General features: G+C 38.2%; 1 protein-coding gene across 6 annotated transcripts; it reads right to left on the bottom strand.

The window, feature by feature from the left end:
• Nucleotides 1-715: 715 nt before the first annotated feature.
• LOC102225778 (alpha-(1,3)-fucosyltransferase 9) lies at nucleotides 716-17,866 on the bottom strand. 6 transcript variants are annotated; one of them, XM_023352990.1, is made up of 6 exons: nucleotides 17,337-17,866; nucleotides 12,330-12,463; nucleotides 11,936-12,260; nucleotides 11,146-11,390; nucleotides 5,818-5,994; nucleotides 716-5,612 (listed from the first exon to the last, which is right to left on the bottom strand). In XM_023352990.1, the coding sequence occupies exons 5-6, from the start codon at nucleotides 5,828-5,830 to the stop codon at nucleotides 4,528-4,530; spliced, it is 1,098 nt and encodes a 365-aa protein (XP_023208758.1). In that variant the 5' UTR covers nucleotides 5,831-5,994; nucleotides 11,146-11,390; nucleotides 11,936-12,260; nucleotides 12,330-12,463; nucleotides 17,337-17,866; the 3' UTR covers nucleotides 716-4,527. The 6 variants fall into 6 exon arrangements, with proteins under 6 accessions (XP_023208758.1, XP_023208756.1, XP_023208755.1 ...); XM_023352988.1 differs by having other exon boundaries at nucleotides 11,936-12,463; nucleotides 17,337-17,448; nucleotides 17,583-17,866; XM_023352987.1 differs by having other exon boundaries at nucleotides 11,936-12,463.
• Between the last annotated feature and the right edge of the window lie 1,718 nt (nucleotides 17,867-19,584).

The raw sequence follows: 19,584 nt of genomic DNA, 5'->3' as shown, positions 1-19,584 counted from the left end.
TCGCTATTAATTGGGTTAAAGTCCCTAAAATTATGGGAAACAAATAGGTGTTTTTACTCTTTTTTCACCTTTAATAGAAAGAAAGTAACTATCTAAAGACAGATAGTAGGTGTTTTTACTCTTTTTTTTCACCTTTATTAGAAAGAAAGTAACTACCTAAAGCAGATAGTAGGTGTTTTTACTCTGTTTTTCTCATCTAAAGAAAGAAATTAAATATCCAAGAGAGGAGCCGGTTTGAGTCCCCACCTCCCCCTTGGAGCCGGCAAGAAATTTATGTGTGTGTGTGTGTGTGTGTGTGTGTGGGTGTGTGTGTGTGCGTGTGTGTGTGTGTGTGTGTGTGTGTGTGTGTGTGTGGGTGTGTGTGTGTGTGTGTGTGTGTGTGTGTGCGTGTGTGTGTGTGTGCATGGTGCCTAATTCTGTGGGAGTAAAACTTTCTGTCATTGGACTTAGAATCCAAAGTAAAAAAAAAAAAAAAAAAAAAACGGTCAAACTTAGTTTGACCTAGAAGTCTGTTCTTAAGCACTCACTTAGCACTTTCTTTGAAGAAAAAATTATTCTCAACCTGTTTCTCTATTTTCTGGCATTTAGCAAAGAGAAATAGTTTTTCTGACTGGTTTAAAATAGGACAGGTCTAGTTTGTTTCATTTTGTGTGTCTTATTTTACAATGTATGTAAATATTTGGTTCTAGTATAACATTAGGTCACACCATTCAGGTTTATTCATTTATCCATATCTTTATTCTCTCCATTATACTAGTAGACATCTATAGTTAGAACACATTTGGCAAAATACAATGATTTGGCAAAAAACTTGTTCTGACTCACTAAATGTCTCAGTAAACTGGCAGATTTTTTTTTTTTGTAATTTCAGTAGAAACCACACATAAGAGATTTAATCCCATTCATAGTACAAGATGTTTTTTGATCTCCGTACCTGCAAATTAACAAGATAATTCCTGATTTGCCTTCCAATCCTGAACAGACAATCTACAGCTCGCTGTATCTGAAAAGAAGAAAGGATGAATGGGACAAACAACATTCACAACAGAAACCCCATTTGTGCAAAATTACCGACCACACTGGACAACAAAGCTCCATGTTCATAAAGGAGAAAGAACTATACATTATAAAACCGTAAACAAAAGCATCTGTTGGACAGGCTTGCTGATAAACTCAAACAGCTCCATTTAAGACAACCCATAAGCACAGTGAGGTACACAACTTTACATAAATAAAAGTGCTATATCTGGGCTGCATTTTTGGCACACCTTTCTTTCGGACGTGATGCCAACAGGATTTCCACCTGATCCAAAACCATTTGAATGAAAAAGAAAAAAAAAACATACACACACACATGCTCCCATTCCCCGGCACTACAAGCATCGTCTCTGATCTGTATTTTTACTTCAAGTGTTTCCGACTGTTTACCTCAGTGTTTAGCCTCTTAATTCATCAAAACATCGCCCACAAGAATACAGTAGAATTTTATTCAGCATCTTACCACTGTTATAAAGACATTTGAATTTTTAAAATATTTACAACATATTATGCTGTTCTTTCGCTAATGGAGTTGGATTGATAATCTCATGCCACAGCCCCGTTTTATCAAGTTGAACCCTTCAGTTTATGTCACGTATTGTTTCAATATTGATTTTAGTTTCCAAAGTGTAGTATAAAACTGAGCTCATGATACTTTACACGCTGGTCCCAGTGACAATGAAGAAGTATTCAACTCACACAAAAAATATATATTTCAGGCTTTGACCCAAAAGAGAGCTGCCAGTTCAACTTGCATAAAATGTTCACATGGTTTTTGCTCAGAATTAAAACTTAAATGAAAAAACACAATGTCCAAACATTGATGATGGGTGGTGATGGAATCCAGTTTACAGCTTTTCAAAGGAGATCTAAAAGTAATATAATTATATTACTGTGATAATGTGATCTTAATTGTTATGTAGTGCTACATGCAACAGAGGAACAAAGAGCCCCGCAAACCCGCTTTCAACTACGCACTCTCCGATGAATCACAGAAAAGAAATATGGATGATCTATTACATATTTTTAATTCAGAACAAAATGGTTTTGGAAAAACTTCCATTTAAAACTCAGTATTTAACTTTACAAATAAATATTTGAGGCTTTATTTTGAAATTGCAGAGAAGCATGGCATATTGACTCAGCCATGTTTTGATTTTGTTTTTTCATCTTCTGCACCTGCTCTATGAGATAACAGAGCAGGTGCATCATAATCCACAATAGACATCATTACAACAGACGACCCATCAGGACCCTCTAAGGTCTCTCAAAGGGCCTAATAAATTATTGAAATAAAAATAAATGGACACTTTGTAAAGAACTTCTGATCATCAGAAATAAAATCCTGCATTCATAAGTGGATTATTTTGCAATGTAAATATCATTAAGAGTAAGAGCAACTTAGGGTAAGGGTCAAAATTTCCAGTTTTATTTGAAAGCAGCGAGTAGTCAGAAATCATCCGGCTCTGTTGCTAGGTAGATAAAAGGACCTCAACAGCTTTGTGATTGGTCGAACCCTCGAGAAAATCCAGAGGACTATTCCAATGCTAGTCACCTGTGAGCGGTTACAAATAGTAAAATCAACCAATCATGTAATTATTTCAAGTTGGTGGGGTTTGTTCTCCTTTTGCAAAAGCTCTACATAAAATTCATATACGTTGTCTGTGGTTCTTTCTTTTATTTAGGTTCGAAAGGAAAATACCTATCAGGGTTTGTAAAAAATAAATAAATTTAAAAAGGTGACACTTTCTGCTCAGTGTATAGGGACTTTTATTCAGCACTGAGACTTTATGCTCTTCAGTATCGAGTAGTTGGAGGCTCCTTTGGAACGGATTGACTATCTGCTGCTGTAAGCTGAGATGTTAGCTAAAGTGAGGTGAATGTTGCAGCCGATCTTTTTAGAGTGTATTTTTAATTCAAAAGTTAGTTTATATTGCAAAAAAGAAGTCCCTTACCTGAACTGAATTTAGTTTAGAGAATTTAGGCTTTTCATAACTTGACATACTGCTGGACTACGAATTAGTCTTGACTTTTAGCGTTAACACATTATTTGCTTTTGAAGAGGTCCAGGCGGGTTAAAGACTGTCTTTTGTTTTTTTTTTACAAAAGTTTAGTCATGCCATCTCATAGGCTTTGCATTTCCTGGAGTTATACTACCTTTGGCCTAGTTGTTACCGAAAGCAGCCTGATTTATATCGGCTGTGACAAAACTGGCTGACAAAGAGGCTAACAAAGATGTTCATAATCACAGGGATAAGCTGATGGGACATCATTTTCTTTAAAAATAGACAAAACAAACACAAATGTTGGTTCATGTTGTCATGACATCATCAGTTCTGTGATTAATTTGGTGATGCCATTAAAAAGGCGTTTAGACAGCTGTCTCAGAATTTGTCACATTTAGTTTGGAAAGTAATCAGTATGCGTTTAGGTCCTGATAAATGTTGACCTTTTGGTGTGAAAACACAACAAAACATTGGTGTGTTTTCAGAGGAGTCAGATTTGTTGTTGTTACCAACAACAAATCTGGTTGTTGTTGGTACCAGTTTGGTTGTTTGGTTGTTGTTGTTACCAGTTTAATAGGGATGAAATGATTCCTGAGTGTAGTGGCTTAATGTTCAAAGGATTTACCGCAAAATTTTGTTCATTTCCTTCTGTAACCCCTTAGAGCTGTATCTTTTCTTTGCTGTTGAGTATTTGGATTTAAACATAAGAGGAAATAGTCAGAAGGCCATGGAAACTGAGCCTCAGTTAGGAAGAAAGGAAAAGGGAAGGAAGGAAGACAGGCAGAGGGAAGATCACAGAAAATGAAGGAAGTACAAAAGAGATGGAAGAGTGAAGGGAAAAAGGAAAGAAAAGGAGGACTTAGAATACAGGGGTAAAAAAAAACAGATTTACATAAACACGGAAGTGTTGAAGGATAGAATGAAACAAGAAGTTAAGCAGAAAAAAAAGGTAAGAAGAGAGGAAGGTAAGATAGTCTCCATATTACTTACTTATTTTTTTAATTCATGTCAAGACTTGGACAATGCTGAAAATTATGGTTGTTCAGGCTGCAAGGGAACCTTCTAAATAAAATCCAATTCACATCATTTTTTTCTGGTACCAACTACAGAAACCAAGTTCTTAATGACATGCCCGCTGAAAGTAATTGCTACTACGATCATTGATCATTCTTCACAAAATGTAAAGAGAAGCATCTTTTAGATCTGCAGTGCAAATGTAAACGTCAAAGAATGTTTAAAGACATCTACAGATTTCCAAAATTATTCACAACAGTGTTAAACTACCTTCACATTTGATTTCAGTGCTCTGCATAGGTGACATCTTCACAATCACAAATGAGATGGTATTTCAAAACGGCCTGAATTAAATATTACATCTAAATTTTTAACTTAATGTTTGTCTCACCAAGTAATTGTTTTTTTTCTGTGTGCTGAGTCCCACCTTATAGAGGTGATGAGTGCTGCATAGTCCATCTAAGCACCATCAGCCCCAGTACCACTTGTTAAGGTTATTGAATGCCCTGTATTCTTTGTGTTGTCTCAGGTAATCACAGGCCTTACATGTGTGCTCTGCCCAGAAATGGGCTCTGTTTACTTTAAAGTGCCTTCTCCATTTAAAGTACCCAAGGTACAGTTCTTCGTTCTTGTCCAGAAGAAGCAGATAGTCAGCCAGCTCTTTGGGTGACTTAAAATCATCCACATGGATAAAAGCATCTCCTTGAACAAAGTTCTCATAGTTTTCTCTGGTTGTGCCAAGAACCACTGGCACTGTGCCCAGAGAGAGGGGGATGTACAGTTTTTCAGTGATGTAGTCCTTGTGGATTGAGTTCTCAAAGGACAAATAAAACTTACAACTGGCCATAGTAGGGATGTAATCTTTGTCAGCGACGTACTCCCCAAATGCATGTCCATACGCATGAACTTCAATGTGTTTGTACAACTCGTTGTAATATTTCACTCGTACATGTTCTGGATTCCAGTTGCTGACGATCCAGCAGACCAGTTTGCTTTTGCTTGGTGGTACAAAGTCCTCCACAGTATCTGCTGCTACAATAGACCCATAAGGCACTTGGATGTCAGAATCCTGACGGTAATTGAGAGTCAGATTGAACAAGTTATTAATCCCAGGAAGCTGGGCTGAATGCGACGGCGACTCCAAGTTCATCCAGATCCATTTCTGGAACGGGGGACGCTGGGATGTCGGCAAGTTGGACAGGTCCCCAGCAATGTCTCTGTGATGGATGACGACCCCGTCCGATTTGTTGTAGAAGTTTTTATCCGCTGTGATGAAGCAGCCCTCGATGTTGAAGTCAGAGCTGCAGATGTTCATTTCATAGGTTTGTCCAAAGGGCCACAGCCAAACAAGAACTATAGTCATGTTTTTGTCGCTCTTTGCAAAGACATGCTTGACATGATTTGAGGAATCAGATGACTCTAATGGACCATTTAACCAGCTGGTGGATGGCTTAAAATACATCAAGAAGGCAGTCACAAAACATCCGAGAATAAAAATACTGAACAGAAGCGGTCGAAGGATTTTGTGAAAAGTTCCAGATGGCTTGCTCTGTCCTGAGAAGAGCACAGAAAAGAGAGAAAAAGAAAACACAATCAAAAGGTTTCAATATCAAGATTTGTCTCTGTTTTTGTATTCATTCATTTCACTCTCTATTGAATGAAAGCTGTCTTGAAAATGTATCCTGCATAGCACAATGCATTAGATATTATGGAATAACTCTGAGCAGTGATGCTTCTTCAATCACTTTGCTTTACAGACCTGTTGGCAGCATGCTGAGATCCACACAAAGCCCTTTATGAATCTGTGCTCTTTCAATAAAACTGATGGTCCGCAGTGAGAGATGCTTCTTTGAACTTTAGAAGAATGAAACACATCCTTGATGACCTAAAGAGGTTTGACTGGTCTTGACTCAGCAGGTCTTCCTAGGGATACTTTCTTCACAAGGACATTGAAAAAGATAAAGAGAAAGTACAGATTAAAAATTTATAGGGAAAAAAAACTCTATAAATTGTGTATAACCAACATGCAGAGACACAGTTATGGTCAAAGGTTCACAGACACTTACAGTTTTCCATGAAAGTAATATAAATTCTCACATTTAATGAATGTGTTTGAGTTATTTTTCTAGGCTTGAGTGATTTTATAACATAAAACATTAGAGACTAAAAAAAGAAGAAAACGGGATTAAGTAGTCAAATTCAAATTTCAGAGCAAAATATTACAGGTAAAAGCCAGTAAATTAGAATATTTTGAAAAACTTGATTTATTTCAGTAATTGCATTCAAAAGGTGTAACTTGTAGATCATATTTATTCATTGCACACAGACTGATGCATTCAAATGTTTATTTCATTTAATTTTGATGATTTGAAGTGGCAACAAATAAAAATCCAAAATTCCGTGTGTCACAAAATTAGAATATTGTGTAAGGGTTAAATTTTGAAGACACCTGGTGCCACAAACTAATCAGCTGATTAACTCAAAACACCTGCAAAGGGCTTTAAATGGTCTCTCAGTCCAGTTCTGAAGCCTACACAAACATGGGGAAGACTTCAGATTTGACAGCTGTCCAAAAGGCGACCATCGACATATTGCACAAGGAGGGGAAGACACAAAAGGTTATTGCTGAAGAGGCTGGCTGTTCTCAGAGCTCTGTGTCCAAACACATTAATAGAGAGGCAAAGGGAAGGAAAAACTGTGGTCAGAAAAAGTGTACAAGCGATAGGGATCACCGCGCCCTAGTCAAGATTGGGAAAAAAACCCATTCAAAAATGTGGGGGAGATTCACAAGGAGTGGACAGCTGCTGGAGTCAGTGCTTCAAGAACCACCACCAAGAGACGCTTGAAAGACATGGGTTTCAACTGCCGCATACCTCGTGTCAAGCCACTATTGACCAAGAAACAGCGCGAAAAGCATCTCACCTGGGTCATGTTTTCTGACGAAAGCAAATTTTGCATTTCCTTTGGAAATCGAGGTCCCAGAGTCTGGAGGAAGACAGGAGAGGCACAGGATCCACGTTGCCTGAAATCTAGTGTAAAGTTTCCACCATCAGTGATGGTTTGGGGTGCCATGTCATCTGCTGGTGTCGGCCCACTCTGTTTCCTGAGATCCAGGGTCAACGCAGCCGTCTACCAGCAAGTTTTAGAGCACTTCATGCTTCCTGCTGCTGACCTGCTCTATGGAGATGGAGATTTCAGGTTCCAACAGGACTTCGCGCCTGCACACAGCGCAAAATCTACCCGTGCCTGGTTTACGGACCATGGTATTTCTGTTCTAAATTGGCCAGCCAACTCCCCTGACCTTAGCCCCATAGAAAATCTGTGGGGTATTGTGAAAAGGAAGATGCAGAATGCCAGACCCAAAAACGCAGAAGAGTTGAAGGCCACTATCAGAGCAACCTGGGCTCTCATAACACCTGAGCAGTGCCAGAAAGTCATCGACTCCATGCCACGCCGCATTAATGCAGTAATTGAGGCAAAAGGAGCTCCAACCAAGTATTGAGTATTGTACATGCTCATATTTTTCATTTTCATACTTTTCAGTTGGCCAACATTTCTAAATAATCCCTTTTTTGTATTAGCCTTAAGTGATATTCTAATTTTGTGACACACGGAATTTTGGATTTTCATTTGTTGCCACTTCAAATCATCAAAATTAAATGAAATAAACATTTGAATGCATCAGTCTGTGTGCAATGAATAAATATGATGTACAAGTTACACCTTTTGAATGCAATTACTGAAATAAATCAAGTTTTTCAAAATATTCTAATTTACTGGCTTTTACCTGTACATATAAGCCCAAATACACTAATATTTATTTGCAGACAAAGCTTGGATTACTAGGCAAAAAAATGACAAGAATGTTTGGAGGAAACAATGAGGTTGTGAACTTTGAAACATAGAGGTGGTAGAATCATGCCGAGGGGCTATTGCCATCTGCAATACATTAGAAGAATAAAACAGGTCCTTGGTGACCTAAAGAGGTCAATATAATTATACAATTATGATTATGATCTGATCAAACATAAAGGACATGTACATTTTAACCTGACCTGTTATATTTGTGATTGCGTCTTTGGACGTGTACTTTGATTTAGTGATGTTATTGGTACTCACCTTGGCCTATCACTGTGTTCAGTGTAAATACTCATACATTTATATACATAGCCTTTTCATTCAACCAGTTTGAAGGTTAATAAAACAATCTTTCCATTAAACCTGCGGTAAGTAAAACCCTCCCACTTGGGTATGATTGACACTGATAAGACACTCTTCCTGGCTCTTTTTTTTGTTATGGCAGTACCACAGGTAGGAGGCAGAGGACCTTGGATTTTTTCGCAGATTATCCATTGCATATTATACTGTCAGGACGTCCTGACAGTACAATAAGCTGAAGCTTATCATGTAGGAGTTTGATAAACATACAGATAAGCATGTAAAAATGACAAACTATATTGTAGAGCCAAGCTAAACCTTTAAAATATACGGATTGCTTGTTGGAACCAAACATTTTACAAGCTGAAGTGATTATTTTAATCCAAGTGTTGTTGTTTAGCTCCTGTGAGATTTGGAACAGAAATCACTTTAAGCTGTCATAGGCTCAGGTCTCACAAACTGGAACATTGTTGTGCCTACTGACTGCTATAAATGGTAAATGGTTTTGGACGTCCTTGTAGGATTCGAAATGTATGTTATTTATGATGATACGAAGATGAAGACACTTTCCATCTGCTGACTACATATTTGTACACCAATGAATTTGACCAGTTTAGCCTCTTATGTTTTGAAATGTGTTGCCATGACTAATGCAGAACATAACCATTTCATTTCATCAGAGTAAATACTCACTGAATAAAAACAGCAGCTTTGTTTCAGATCCATCATTCATAAAATTTGTCTTTCGATTTGCTGAGGTTTTAATCTCATGGGTTGCTACTGCATGGGACAGTAACCTGCCTTCAGATGTGATACAAAAGACTAAAACAACCTTACTTATTGTGTTATATCCCATGACAGTAATGCAGAAAATCAAGTGATTGTTGTTTTGCATGTCATCTTTGTTCTGTAACTTCATCAGTTCCTCCCTTGCAACTGCTCCTCATTGTTCTGTAACTTCATCAGTTCCTGTACTGTAACTACAGAAGGAAACAAACGGGAACTGAACTCAATCGCCTGCAGAAGGAAACAAACGGGAACTGAACTCTTCACTTTGCATTCTGCACTACATCATCCAGCAGGTGCAACACACCTGTGCCTCAAGAGAACAGAAGAAACAGCAACGCTATGTAATTAACTCAAGATAACCGAATAAGCTATGTAACTAGAGACCGCCCTAAGGAAATAAAAAGAGAGGACTCTGCAGGACGTACTTCAGAGTGGGTAGAGATTGTAACTGAGTACGTCTCTGTCCGTTCTCCTCACGAGTATAAGAAATCTAACTCTCTTGTCCTTCCTCTTTATGTTATTATTGATGGTTTAGGTTGTTTTGAACCTGACACTTGGTCTGATGCTTTCTTCTCCTTTCATGCAGTCCCATGCCTTGACCTTGACAAAGGAAGTACAAGAAATTTTTGTCACATAAAGAACCTCAATAAGCACTTGTTGGGAATTTCTGCAGCATTTTCAGTGTTGAAATCAGCTTTGTGGTTGTAAATTTAAAAAATGCTGAACACTAGAAAACTAGCTTGATCCAAATAATCATCTCAAATACAACGTGATCATTGGTTGAGAGCGTAAACTTCCTGTTTAGTTTGGGAATATGCAACTCAGGAAGATGGTTTTGCCATTATGACAATGAATGCTAAAACACATGTCTGGGTATTCCATGTTAGAGTTTAAGATCGTGAAAGCACTGCTTCTCTAATCAATGCTATAAGAAAATAAAAAAAGGATGGTGTGAGAGAACAGCATTTTTCTTGTGGTGTTGTTCTTCTCCTGCTTCATTTAGACCATTATATCTTGCTGTCAGCAGAAAATCTTCATGAGCAATATCTTAACAGAGTAAACAGAAGAGTGACTCTAATGTTTGCACCCGTGAATAGCTTTGGACTTGAAACTAAAATGAATTCTGCTCCTCAAATAAAACTTTTCCTTCTGAGAAGATATCTTTGACATTTATTAAGAACACCTAAAACATGGACAAACTTTTAAAATACCTCTGCAAGGCAAAAAGGATTTCAAACAGATTGTTGAACAAAGTAAACAAGGGTAATATTACCACTAATCTTCAACAGATAACCTCCTGAATCTTTAAATATCAAAAAATTTTACATTGATAATCATAGTATGTGCATTTTTTCTGCTTTCTTCAATCCATTTCATTATGATTGGGAATCTCATTCCAACCCTGTCACGTTTAAGCCTGGGGCAATCTTTACTGTATGTCACTAGCTTTGCAGCATCACTCCATAACCGTAACAAGTTTGGTTCTCCCATCGGGTTGCTGAGTGTTGAAAGCTTTGTGATGCACAACAACCACAACAAACAGATCTAATGTCTGTATGAAAGGACAAAATAAAAAGAACATTTACAGAAATGTAGGATTAAAACATTTGATGCTGTGAGGGATTAAAAAATCCAGGAGTTGATGACGGTGCTAAGGAGACATCATTGTTTTTGGGTCGACCACCTGAGCTTTCTGTTCTGGTTTTTCCAACCAGGGACAAACACTGTGCTTTCCTTTTCCATCGGTGCATTTCTCAGAAATTATAGGATGTTCATAAAATATTCTATTGTCGACACATTTTGTTCCCCTTTTGGTATGCACTCAAAATATTTTCCTCATTGTAAAATGTTATGACACTTACGTACATTCGATGCCAATTTGACTTAACTCCAATGAAATCCTATCTTAATCTCCAATGAAATGTTGTGATCTAGCTGTACACTAGTTTAGATAGGGCTAAGTTTTGAAAAGATTTCTTGTGTAAAATGAAGTAAACCAAATTACTTGCATTTTTATAACCATTAACTGTGCAAATGCTAGAGAAGACAGCTTAGAAATGAGAAATCATCTATTGCATGGTCTGGCTGTGTTTTACAGAAGAGTACAGGTCTGCAGAAGAAGATTGTGTTGATGCCTCACCTTCTCTCTTACGTTCGTTGTCAGAAGAGGAAGATGAACGCTGCCTCTCAGAGCGTCGTCTGAATTGATAATAATTCTCCAGCTTCTGGAAAGTTTCGTCTGTTTGAGACTGCGTCGAGGACGATGCTCGGTCTGTCTGTATCTATTCAGGAACATCCTCATCGTCGTCCACACCCGATACTACAGGGAAAGAGAGGCAGCGCAACCTGATGGGAACCATCCTTCATGAGACGCTTGTCCAACACCTTGAAACAGAGGATACATGTCAGATATAAAGTCGTATCTTTTCTCGAGGGTTGTCTTTTCTTTTCTTTTTTTTTTAGACACAAAACATCGTCATCAATGAAGTGCATGACCTTTGCATATTTGTTCCATTTTTTTATTCACTTTCTTGACCTTACACAAACAAAATTCTAAATATAATAAACACTTTCCTTTCAGTAGAAAACAATGACATGTTTTACCACATAACTACATTTTTATAGGACTTTTATTTATAGGTGTTCAATTCTAGGAATTTTTCAGAACTTGAACATCTGGATTTGTTTCTGGTTTGTCATGTTTAGTTCCAGTTTTCTAACCCACATACAGAACACCACAGGAGAGCAGGAATCAGTTAGAGGATGTTTATTAATACAATAAAGCAAGAGAGGTCGGGTGAGAATAATTCCTGGGGCAGATTCACAGAGTCGTTGGTACACTGAAGGACAGTAAAGGGAGATGGTGAGTTTGTGGCTGTCGGAGATGAGAGCATCAAAGAATGTTCAAGACTGATCTTACTTGTACTTACATGTACACCTCGGGGTTATGATTCCTTTGTGTGGGTCTAGAAGGTGATCAGGGTTCCAGAGGATGGCTCGATTGGGGAGGTTCCGTGTGGAAAGGTGGAGGCTGCTGAGGAGGGCAGACAGGTAGGTACAGGCGTGGAGGAAGACAGAGGAGCAGTCCGAGTGCCAGCTGGGGAATCCAGGAGCAGTTTGTGATCGAACAGAGGAGGTGAAGATGGGACTCGGGCAACCAGTGGGTAATAATCCACGGTGTCACGAGGAGAGGAAATCCCGAAAGCCAGAACGAGGTCTTCTCAAGGAGAATACACGGTGTCACGAGGAAAAAACCTGAGAACAAGGAAGCAACAATTACAAAGAGATCTTCTCAGAGAGTACACTCAGGAGGGCTCAGAGTACCGTTACTGGCTAATATTCAGGCGAAGAAGTGCAGACCGTCCGCTCCTCTTAAGCCTCAGGATGATTGGATAATGAAACATAGGTGTGCTTGAACCACAGGTACGCCCTTCCAGGAAGACAGCCTCTGGTGACATCTGGTGGATGAAGGGAGGAGTCACAGACCAACAGGGAGAACAGAAAAAACCCACAAAAGGGAACAAAAACCCCGGTTCCCAACATGATTATTTATCACTGATACAACATGTTAATGATTATTTATCACTGGTATAACATGTTAATGATTATTTATAACTGGTATAACATGTTAATGATTATTTATCACTGATACAACATGTTCATGCTAACAGTCAGATAAATGTAATTACAGGGCTTATACTCAGCTTGTCACTGCAACAAAACAGCAAGAGAGAAAAGAATAAGCATTAATTTTCAAGGAAGTGATATTATTTTACAATGTATTCACAGGTTATATATTGTGTATTCACTGCACATGTACAATGCTGATGCCAGAGTTCTTAATAACACTATGGTCCAGATGTATTATCTCAGTGTGTAGTTGCAAGATTTGCATTTCAGTTCACATCCCTAGGACCATCCAGTTCTGTTTCTGCACTATCTATACACATGCACAATCAGCTCTTAAGAAAAACAAAGAAAGCAGTTTAACAAGTGCAGCACTGATAACTTTTACAGTTCCTCTGCACTCAGGGACACTGCTGTGACGAAGATAAAAATGTGAAAAAAAGATTTCCTCACATCGAAATGCCAGAAATGCAAATGCTGTGGTCCTTTGCAAACACAAACATATATCAAAGATTAATAGTTCTTACATACTTTGTGCATCCTCACTGCTACAAGCCACTGTCAACGTTGAGACCATTTAAATACAGTTTTTCCAGGGTAAATAGGAAAATTTGAATTTTATTTAAAACCTGGGTTGAAACACATGCAATACTGCAATTATTTTATTTACAGACATACACTCCGATTGATTCCATTTGCTAAATTGCAGAATAATAGATATTTTTCTTTTTATTCTTGCAGTTAAGAGGTTATAATCTCTAATTTAGTAGTATTACATTTCAAATTGCATAACTTGGGTCAAACGTTTTGGGAACTTTCCATAATTTTCTCATATCGTTTGCTGAAACTTTGGCCCATTCCTTCTGACTGAACTTCTGTTAAAGGTTTCTAGGCTACCTTGTTCACACACATTTGTCAGGATTCAGAGGTCAAGGTTTTGTGATGGCGCCTCCAAAACATTGGTCAGTTTGTAACTAATTTGGTTGTATGAATAGGTTCGGTATACATTTAGTAAAGTAAAGTTTATTTGTGTAGCACATTTCAGCAACAAGGCAATTCAAAGTGTTTCACATCATAAGAACATCATACAGTCACCAATTGTGAAACCAGTAACAAACATTACATTTTGACAATCATCAAATAAATCAGCGCGCATCAAATATGTTGGTCAATGTTCCAGTGATTATGGGTCAAAAGCAACTCTTTAAAAGCAACTTTTTAGCCTTGATCTAAAGCACAGGTGTCAAACTCCAGTCCTCGAGGGCCGCTGTCCTACAGCTTTTAGATGTGCCACAGGTACAAAACACTGGAATGAAATGGCTTAATTACCTCCTCCTTGTGTAGATCAGTTCTCCCAGCCTTGCTAATGACCTAATTATTCTATTCAGGTGTGGTGCAGCAGAGGCACATCTAAAAGTTGGAGGACACCGGCCCTTGAGGACTGGAGTTTGACACCCCTGATCTAAAGGAACTGTGTGTTTTTTCAAAGTTTGTTCTAGATTTGAAGCATATAGAAGCTGAATGTTGCTTCTCCGTGTTTGGTTCTGGTTCTGGTTCCAGCGATGCAGAGCAGACCAAAGTGCTACAATGACAAAGAGCTCTAATGTATTTTGGTGCTAAGCTGTTCAGTGATTTATAGACAAACAGCAGCCATCTATAGAGCCATCATAAGGATTTTAGAACTGGGGTGTTGCGCTCTGTCTTCCTGATTTTTAGTGAGAACGCGAGCAGCAGTGTTCTGGATCAGCTGCAGCTGTCTGACTGATTTTTTAGGCAGACTTCTGAAGGCACTGTTGCAGTAATCAATGCGACTAAAGATAAAAACGTCTTCTGAACCTGGGAGGTTCGGCAGGTGATGTAAGGCCTAACATAGCAACTATCTTAGAAGACCCGTCTGTACCAGAATTTGGCTTGAGATGTTGCTTTAATATTTCCACACAACATCAATCGGTTATTTTGATCTGCAGTTTCATTTCTAAATACTTGTGAAAGTATATGAAAAGAAAGAAAATACATTTTCCAATGATTAAAAGATGAAGCTACCAACCAAAGCATATCAAAGTGTGCACCTTTCTCAGCCTTTCTTGAAGCAGCTCATCAACAAAATTAATATTTCTTTGTTTTCATCGTTTCCCTTTCTAAGGACAACTTTCTTGACCAGTTAAAGACACAGTTTCTATGCCATAAAAAGCCCTTGTTTTTTTTTAGGTCATTATCCTGTCCAATGTAGTGCTTGCCCTACTTTTCCAGGTTTACTGTATCAGTCTTAATATGAATAGTGCATCTACATTAGTTCCAATTCAGATGTTTTAAGTCAGGATTCTGCATTGATTCTCATCCTTCTTTACTGTTTCTTTGAATGCATGGTCTCTTTGTTTAACCCACACATAAAATCTATACAGATATCGTTGTAACTCATATTCTGTGCAGTTGCAGCTAAGCAGTGTGTGAAAAATTGTGACCCAGTTTTTGAGTCAGAATGAAAATTAGAGAAGACTAGAAGGAGCACTGTCATTATTCACCGACTCGACCAAATCAGACTTCTTCACTTCTTCTCTGCCACAGGATGAAATAAAACATGTTAAAATGTTTGAATGATGCTGCATATTATTGTTTATGTCGCTAGATTGTGTTAATGACTTTATTTTACAAAAATATGATACTGTTAGCTTTTTAGATGCAAAGCAGTTGCACTACAGAGATAATCACAAACTGCTGGGAGATTTAAGTTTAAAGGCATCTTTAATTTTACCAGCATTTCTCCTGACTGGATGTAATATTACATTTAGTAGTGGCCCAACCAGAATCCTGACTTGAATTTCATGCATAATCTCTGGAGGGAACTAAAGATTAGGGTGATGGCAAGGAGGACTTCCAACCTTTCAACAGCTTTTCACAGCCATGAATCTGCTGCCTGGAAGGTTCTGCCTCCTGTCGTGTGCAGCTTAGAGCTTTGGGGGATTAAACAGTGTCTGCAGAACAGAGGTTTGTCATGGTTGTTGGGAATTAGACGAGATTCTTCAGGTAGCCTGGTGCATTGGCATGCGATCAGCTAGAGCTTGCATTGAATCCTCATTTTTAACAGGAGGCAGTAGAAAGAGTGGAGGATTGAAGTGATGTTGTCATATTTGTGTCTCCTAACCAGGATCCTGGTAGTAGAGTTCTAAATGTACAGGTGTCTATGAATGCTAAAGGAATCCTACAGAGGAGTGTGCTCCATTAGTCCAGCCTGGAGGAAACAGACCAGCTTCTCTGCATCTTTCAGGCAGAAGGGGAGGGGTTGAGTTCGGGAAGAGTTGTTCAGATGAAAGAACTAAGACTTACAAAGTTCTTGAATGTGTTGCTGAAATGATAAGTTGGGGTCAAATTTGACTCTTAGAGTGGAAGAGAGAGAAATAGCAACAATCTGGTTTAAAAAGGAAGTGCTGAGGATTTGAGTCGCAGCGGAGTGCCAAGAGTAGTTTGAGAAAGTTATTGGTCATCCATGTCCTTTCCTCCTGCAGCCGGGATATTTAACCAACATGGGAATGACATACTGCTATTGAAACAAAATAGCAAATACTAATAAAATATAACATAAAATATAAAAGAAATATACTTATATATAATGTATTATATATAAATATATACGTTCTCTCTATCAATTCTACCAAGAAGAATATGAAGTCATAGTCTTACCAGAACCTGGTCACAATAAGCATTTAAGTTCTCTGCAGTTTTTGATAAGGAAAATTTATCCTAATATTATTAGCATTGTATTTGAGCATTTATGTATATAATTGTGATCCTGGGTGGATTCAAAATAAGCCACATATGCAGCTAAATTTTGCTTATAAGAATCAGACATGTGATGTACTTCAAGTACATCACATCAAAGAACAAACAACAGTTTGAATGCTTAATTTCCCTTATGCCATTTTGGATATTAACTTTGGGTGCAGGATGCTTGACATAAACACTGATTAAGAACTCCGTGTAGAGATGTGCACGCCTGCACCATGGACTGCTGAGGAGTCTATTTCACATGCAACTGATCCCTTTAGCTTCCCTCCAACTGCACCCGTATTATGGCTACAGGGTTGCTTCAAATTCGACATATACCCTCAATTAAAAAAAAAAAAAAGGTTCACTAAAACTGAGACGCACTGATGTGCATCAAAACACAGGCCAGGTCTTGGTGTCCGATTTACGAGCATCCGTACAGGACGTCTGAGCCTGACTCTGCACTCCCTCCACGAGAATAATGAATCTCCAGCTACCGAGCAGTGAAGGTCATTTTAAAACGTGATGCTTTCGAGACACTATTTAAAATGGTTGACTGTGTAAAGTTCACGAATAGCGGAAAATCACCGGGATTGTGCTACGCACCGACTGACACAGCGCCGTTAATTGAGTCCCAAACGCCAGAATAAAAGCCCGAGTAATGCTGAATGGGGCTGAAAATGTCTGGAGCTGCAAAACACGGACAAGAAAACAGAAGTCCCATTCATTAGGAGGGTGGAAGCGCACGATCTAAATTGTCTGGTGGATTAAATATATTTTTTAAAAATGGAGGAGTTAAATGAGACGCGGAGATCGGTGAATCTCTGTCATTCTGCCCCTTCTGCAGAAATCACTACTAATTAGCCGAGTAATTGGATACCAGAAGCAAATAAATGAAAATAACAACCAGAGGATTTTTTTTTTTTTTTAGGGGCTACTCACCATCTCGACATACGTGAGTCAAAACAGAGCCTTCCTCTGATTTCTCCCGGAGATCCTTCTCCTTCTCAGGTTCAAAGACACCTTGCACCACGCAGAAAAGCTGCGGATGCGCCTGGAATTAAAAATAAATAAATAAATAAATAAAATCAGGCAATCCGCTGTGGGTATCTGCAGCAGCGGGTTGGGATGAACCCGCATTCGTCGTCTTGATCTCGAGAAAAGAAAAAAAAAGGAGAAAGACGCTACCTATGAAGCGGCGACGCACGCTGCCCGCATCATTCCCTCTGCAGCACACCGACTGGGAGATGGTGGCTGCAAATTAATTAAATAAATAATGATTAAATAAAAAATAAAAAAAAGAAGATACAAAAAAAAAGAGGAGGCGGGGGTGGCTGCCTCGATTCGCTGCACATTAAATTCGCGGCTCGGTGTGAGAGGACGCCATATATGCTCAGGGATGTGATGCGATGTGGAATAATTCCCTGCTGGCTTGCCCATGCGCTACCTTGTTCTGTTTACAGTCAGTGCTGCTGGAGGAAGTGGAGATGCTGCTGCGGCGCATTTAAAAAAAAATATATGCTGTTCAATAGAGACTGTGCATTCCGTAAACATGCATGTTTTTTTTTTCTTCTTCACATTTTGAGAGGTTACAATCATGACATTATGTATGTCTCGTTGGGATGTCAGTTAACAACCCAACACAGCATACGACACATCATTTTCCATTAACATCTGAACTGCATGGCATGTTTTGGTTTTTTTTTAATATATCAGTCCAATATCTTAATATTTTTAAATGAATTGTACTGCAGCTGCCTTCAAAAGCCACTTTGAAGTTTAGAATGTCTCTTTTCTAAACAACAGCACTGCACAATACTTTGCAAAAAGTTTCATGCAATTTCAATGTTTTCACGTTTTGTCATGGGAAAGCCACTAAATATATTATATGTTATTTAACCAGGTTAAAGTGGGGCATAATTTTAAGAAGCAACAAATTGAATATGTTGTTTTTAAAAGAAATCAGGTATGACTTTATATTTTTTGTGTTTTTATGATGTAAAGCACTTTGAACTGCCTTGCTGCTGAAATGTGCCTTATATACAACCTTGATTGATTGATTGATTGATTGATTGATTGATTGATTGATTGATTGATTGATTGATTGATTGATTGATTGATTGTTATGCATTTTTTATGCAATTGTTATGGCCCCAATAATTGGGGGTTTTCATCCCCCATTTACGTAGATGACACAAACCACCAGGAAACTAATTATCTGTATAAGTCACCCAATCACCAAACATAGTCCAGAGTTGTTGAAATGTGAAATTATGACATTTGAACAACAGCCTCGACTCTACAAAAGAATGTTGGCACTAAATGTCGCACATTTCGTCAAGAATGCCATCAAATGCCATCACATGTGTTCCATTCAAACTTTCATCTTATTGGCCGAAACCAATTAAAGTATGTGGATAGTCAAACAGCCCGGGATGTTAATCAGCCGTGAGTTTTCAAAAAAGACCTAATCAGCTCAGAGATTCAATGTGATCTGACTGGACTTGAACTATTTTGTGAAAAAAATAATGAACTATAGAGTGAGTTGATCTACCACATAACATCTCATTAAAATACTGTTGTTTGTTTGTTGTAAATTCAAGCAAATACTTTTGCCTTTGACCTTTGGACGATGCAAAATAAAGATTACAGTAATGGTAATGAACTTGAACGACTATGTTAACAGAGCATGAAATTCTTGTAAATATTAAGTGGATGTATGATTTCACGCATAATGAATACACTTCTAACCAGAGAGGATTAAAATGCAAGTTCACTCCTAAATGTGTATTTTTTTCCCCCATCAAACTTTGGGAAAGCTTGTTAAATAATCATTTAAGTCCTTTCTGATCAGATTATAGCGTAGGTCTTGTGAGACTCTGCATGGTTTCAAAATGAATGATCTAAACTGAAAGTGCAAAGGTTTAAAAAGCACTTATGTGCTTCTGCTAAACAGAATCAAGCTCCAAATGTGTTAGATCATCCCAACCTCTCATTGAGCACTTGGGTCAGACATTTATCTGTCATTGCTGTTGTGCCGTGAGATGAGCTTAATGAATCTAGATCCTCAATAAATGTAGGATTTATAGCCAGAGTTTAGTTTAAACAGAAGGGCATCAGGAAAGGAAATCTGAGTCCAGATGGCCCTTAATAACCCAGAGAGAAATGTCCTGGTCTCAACAAGTTGAAA

Source organism: Xiphophorus maculatus, chromosome 19 (genome assembly GCF_002775205.1).
Source record: "Xiphophorus maculatus strain JP 163 A chromosome 19, X_maculatus-5.0-male, whole genome shotgun sequence".
In the NCBI taxonomy this organism is placed as follows: Eukaryota; Metazoa; Chordata; class Actinopteri; order Cyprinodontiformes; family Poeciliidae; genus Xiphophorus; species Xiphophorus maculatus.
The sequence above is the reverse complement of the archived record's forward strand: the minus strand, read 5'-3'. Positions and strand labels throughout refer to the sequence as shown.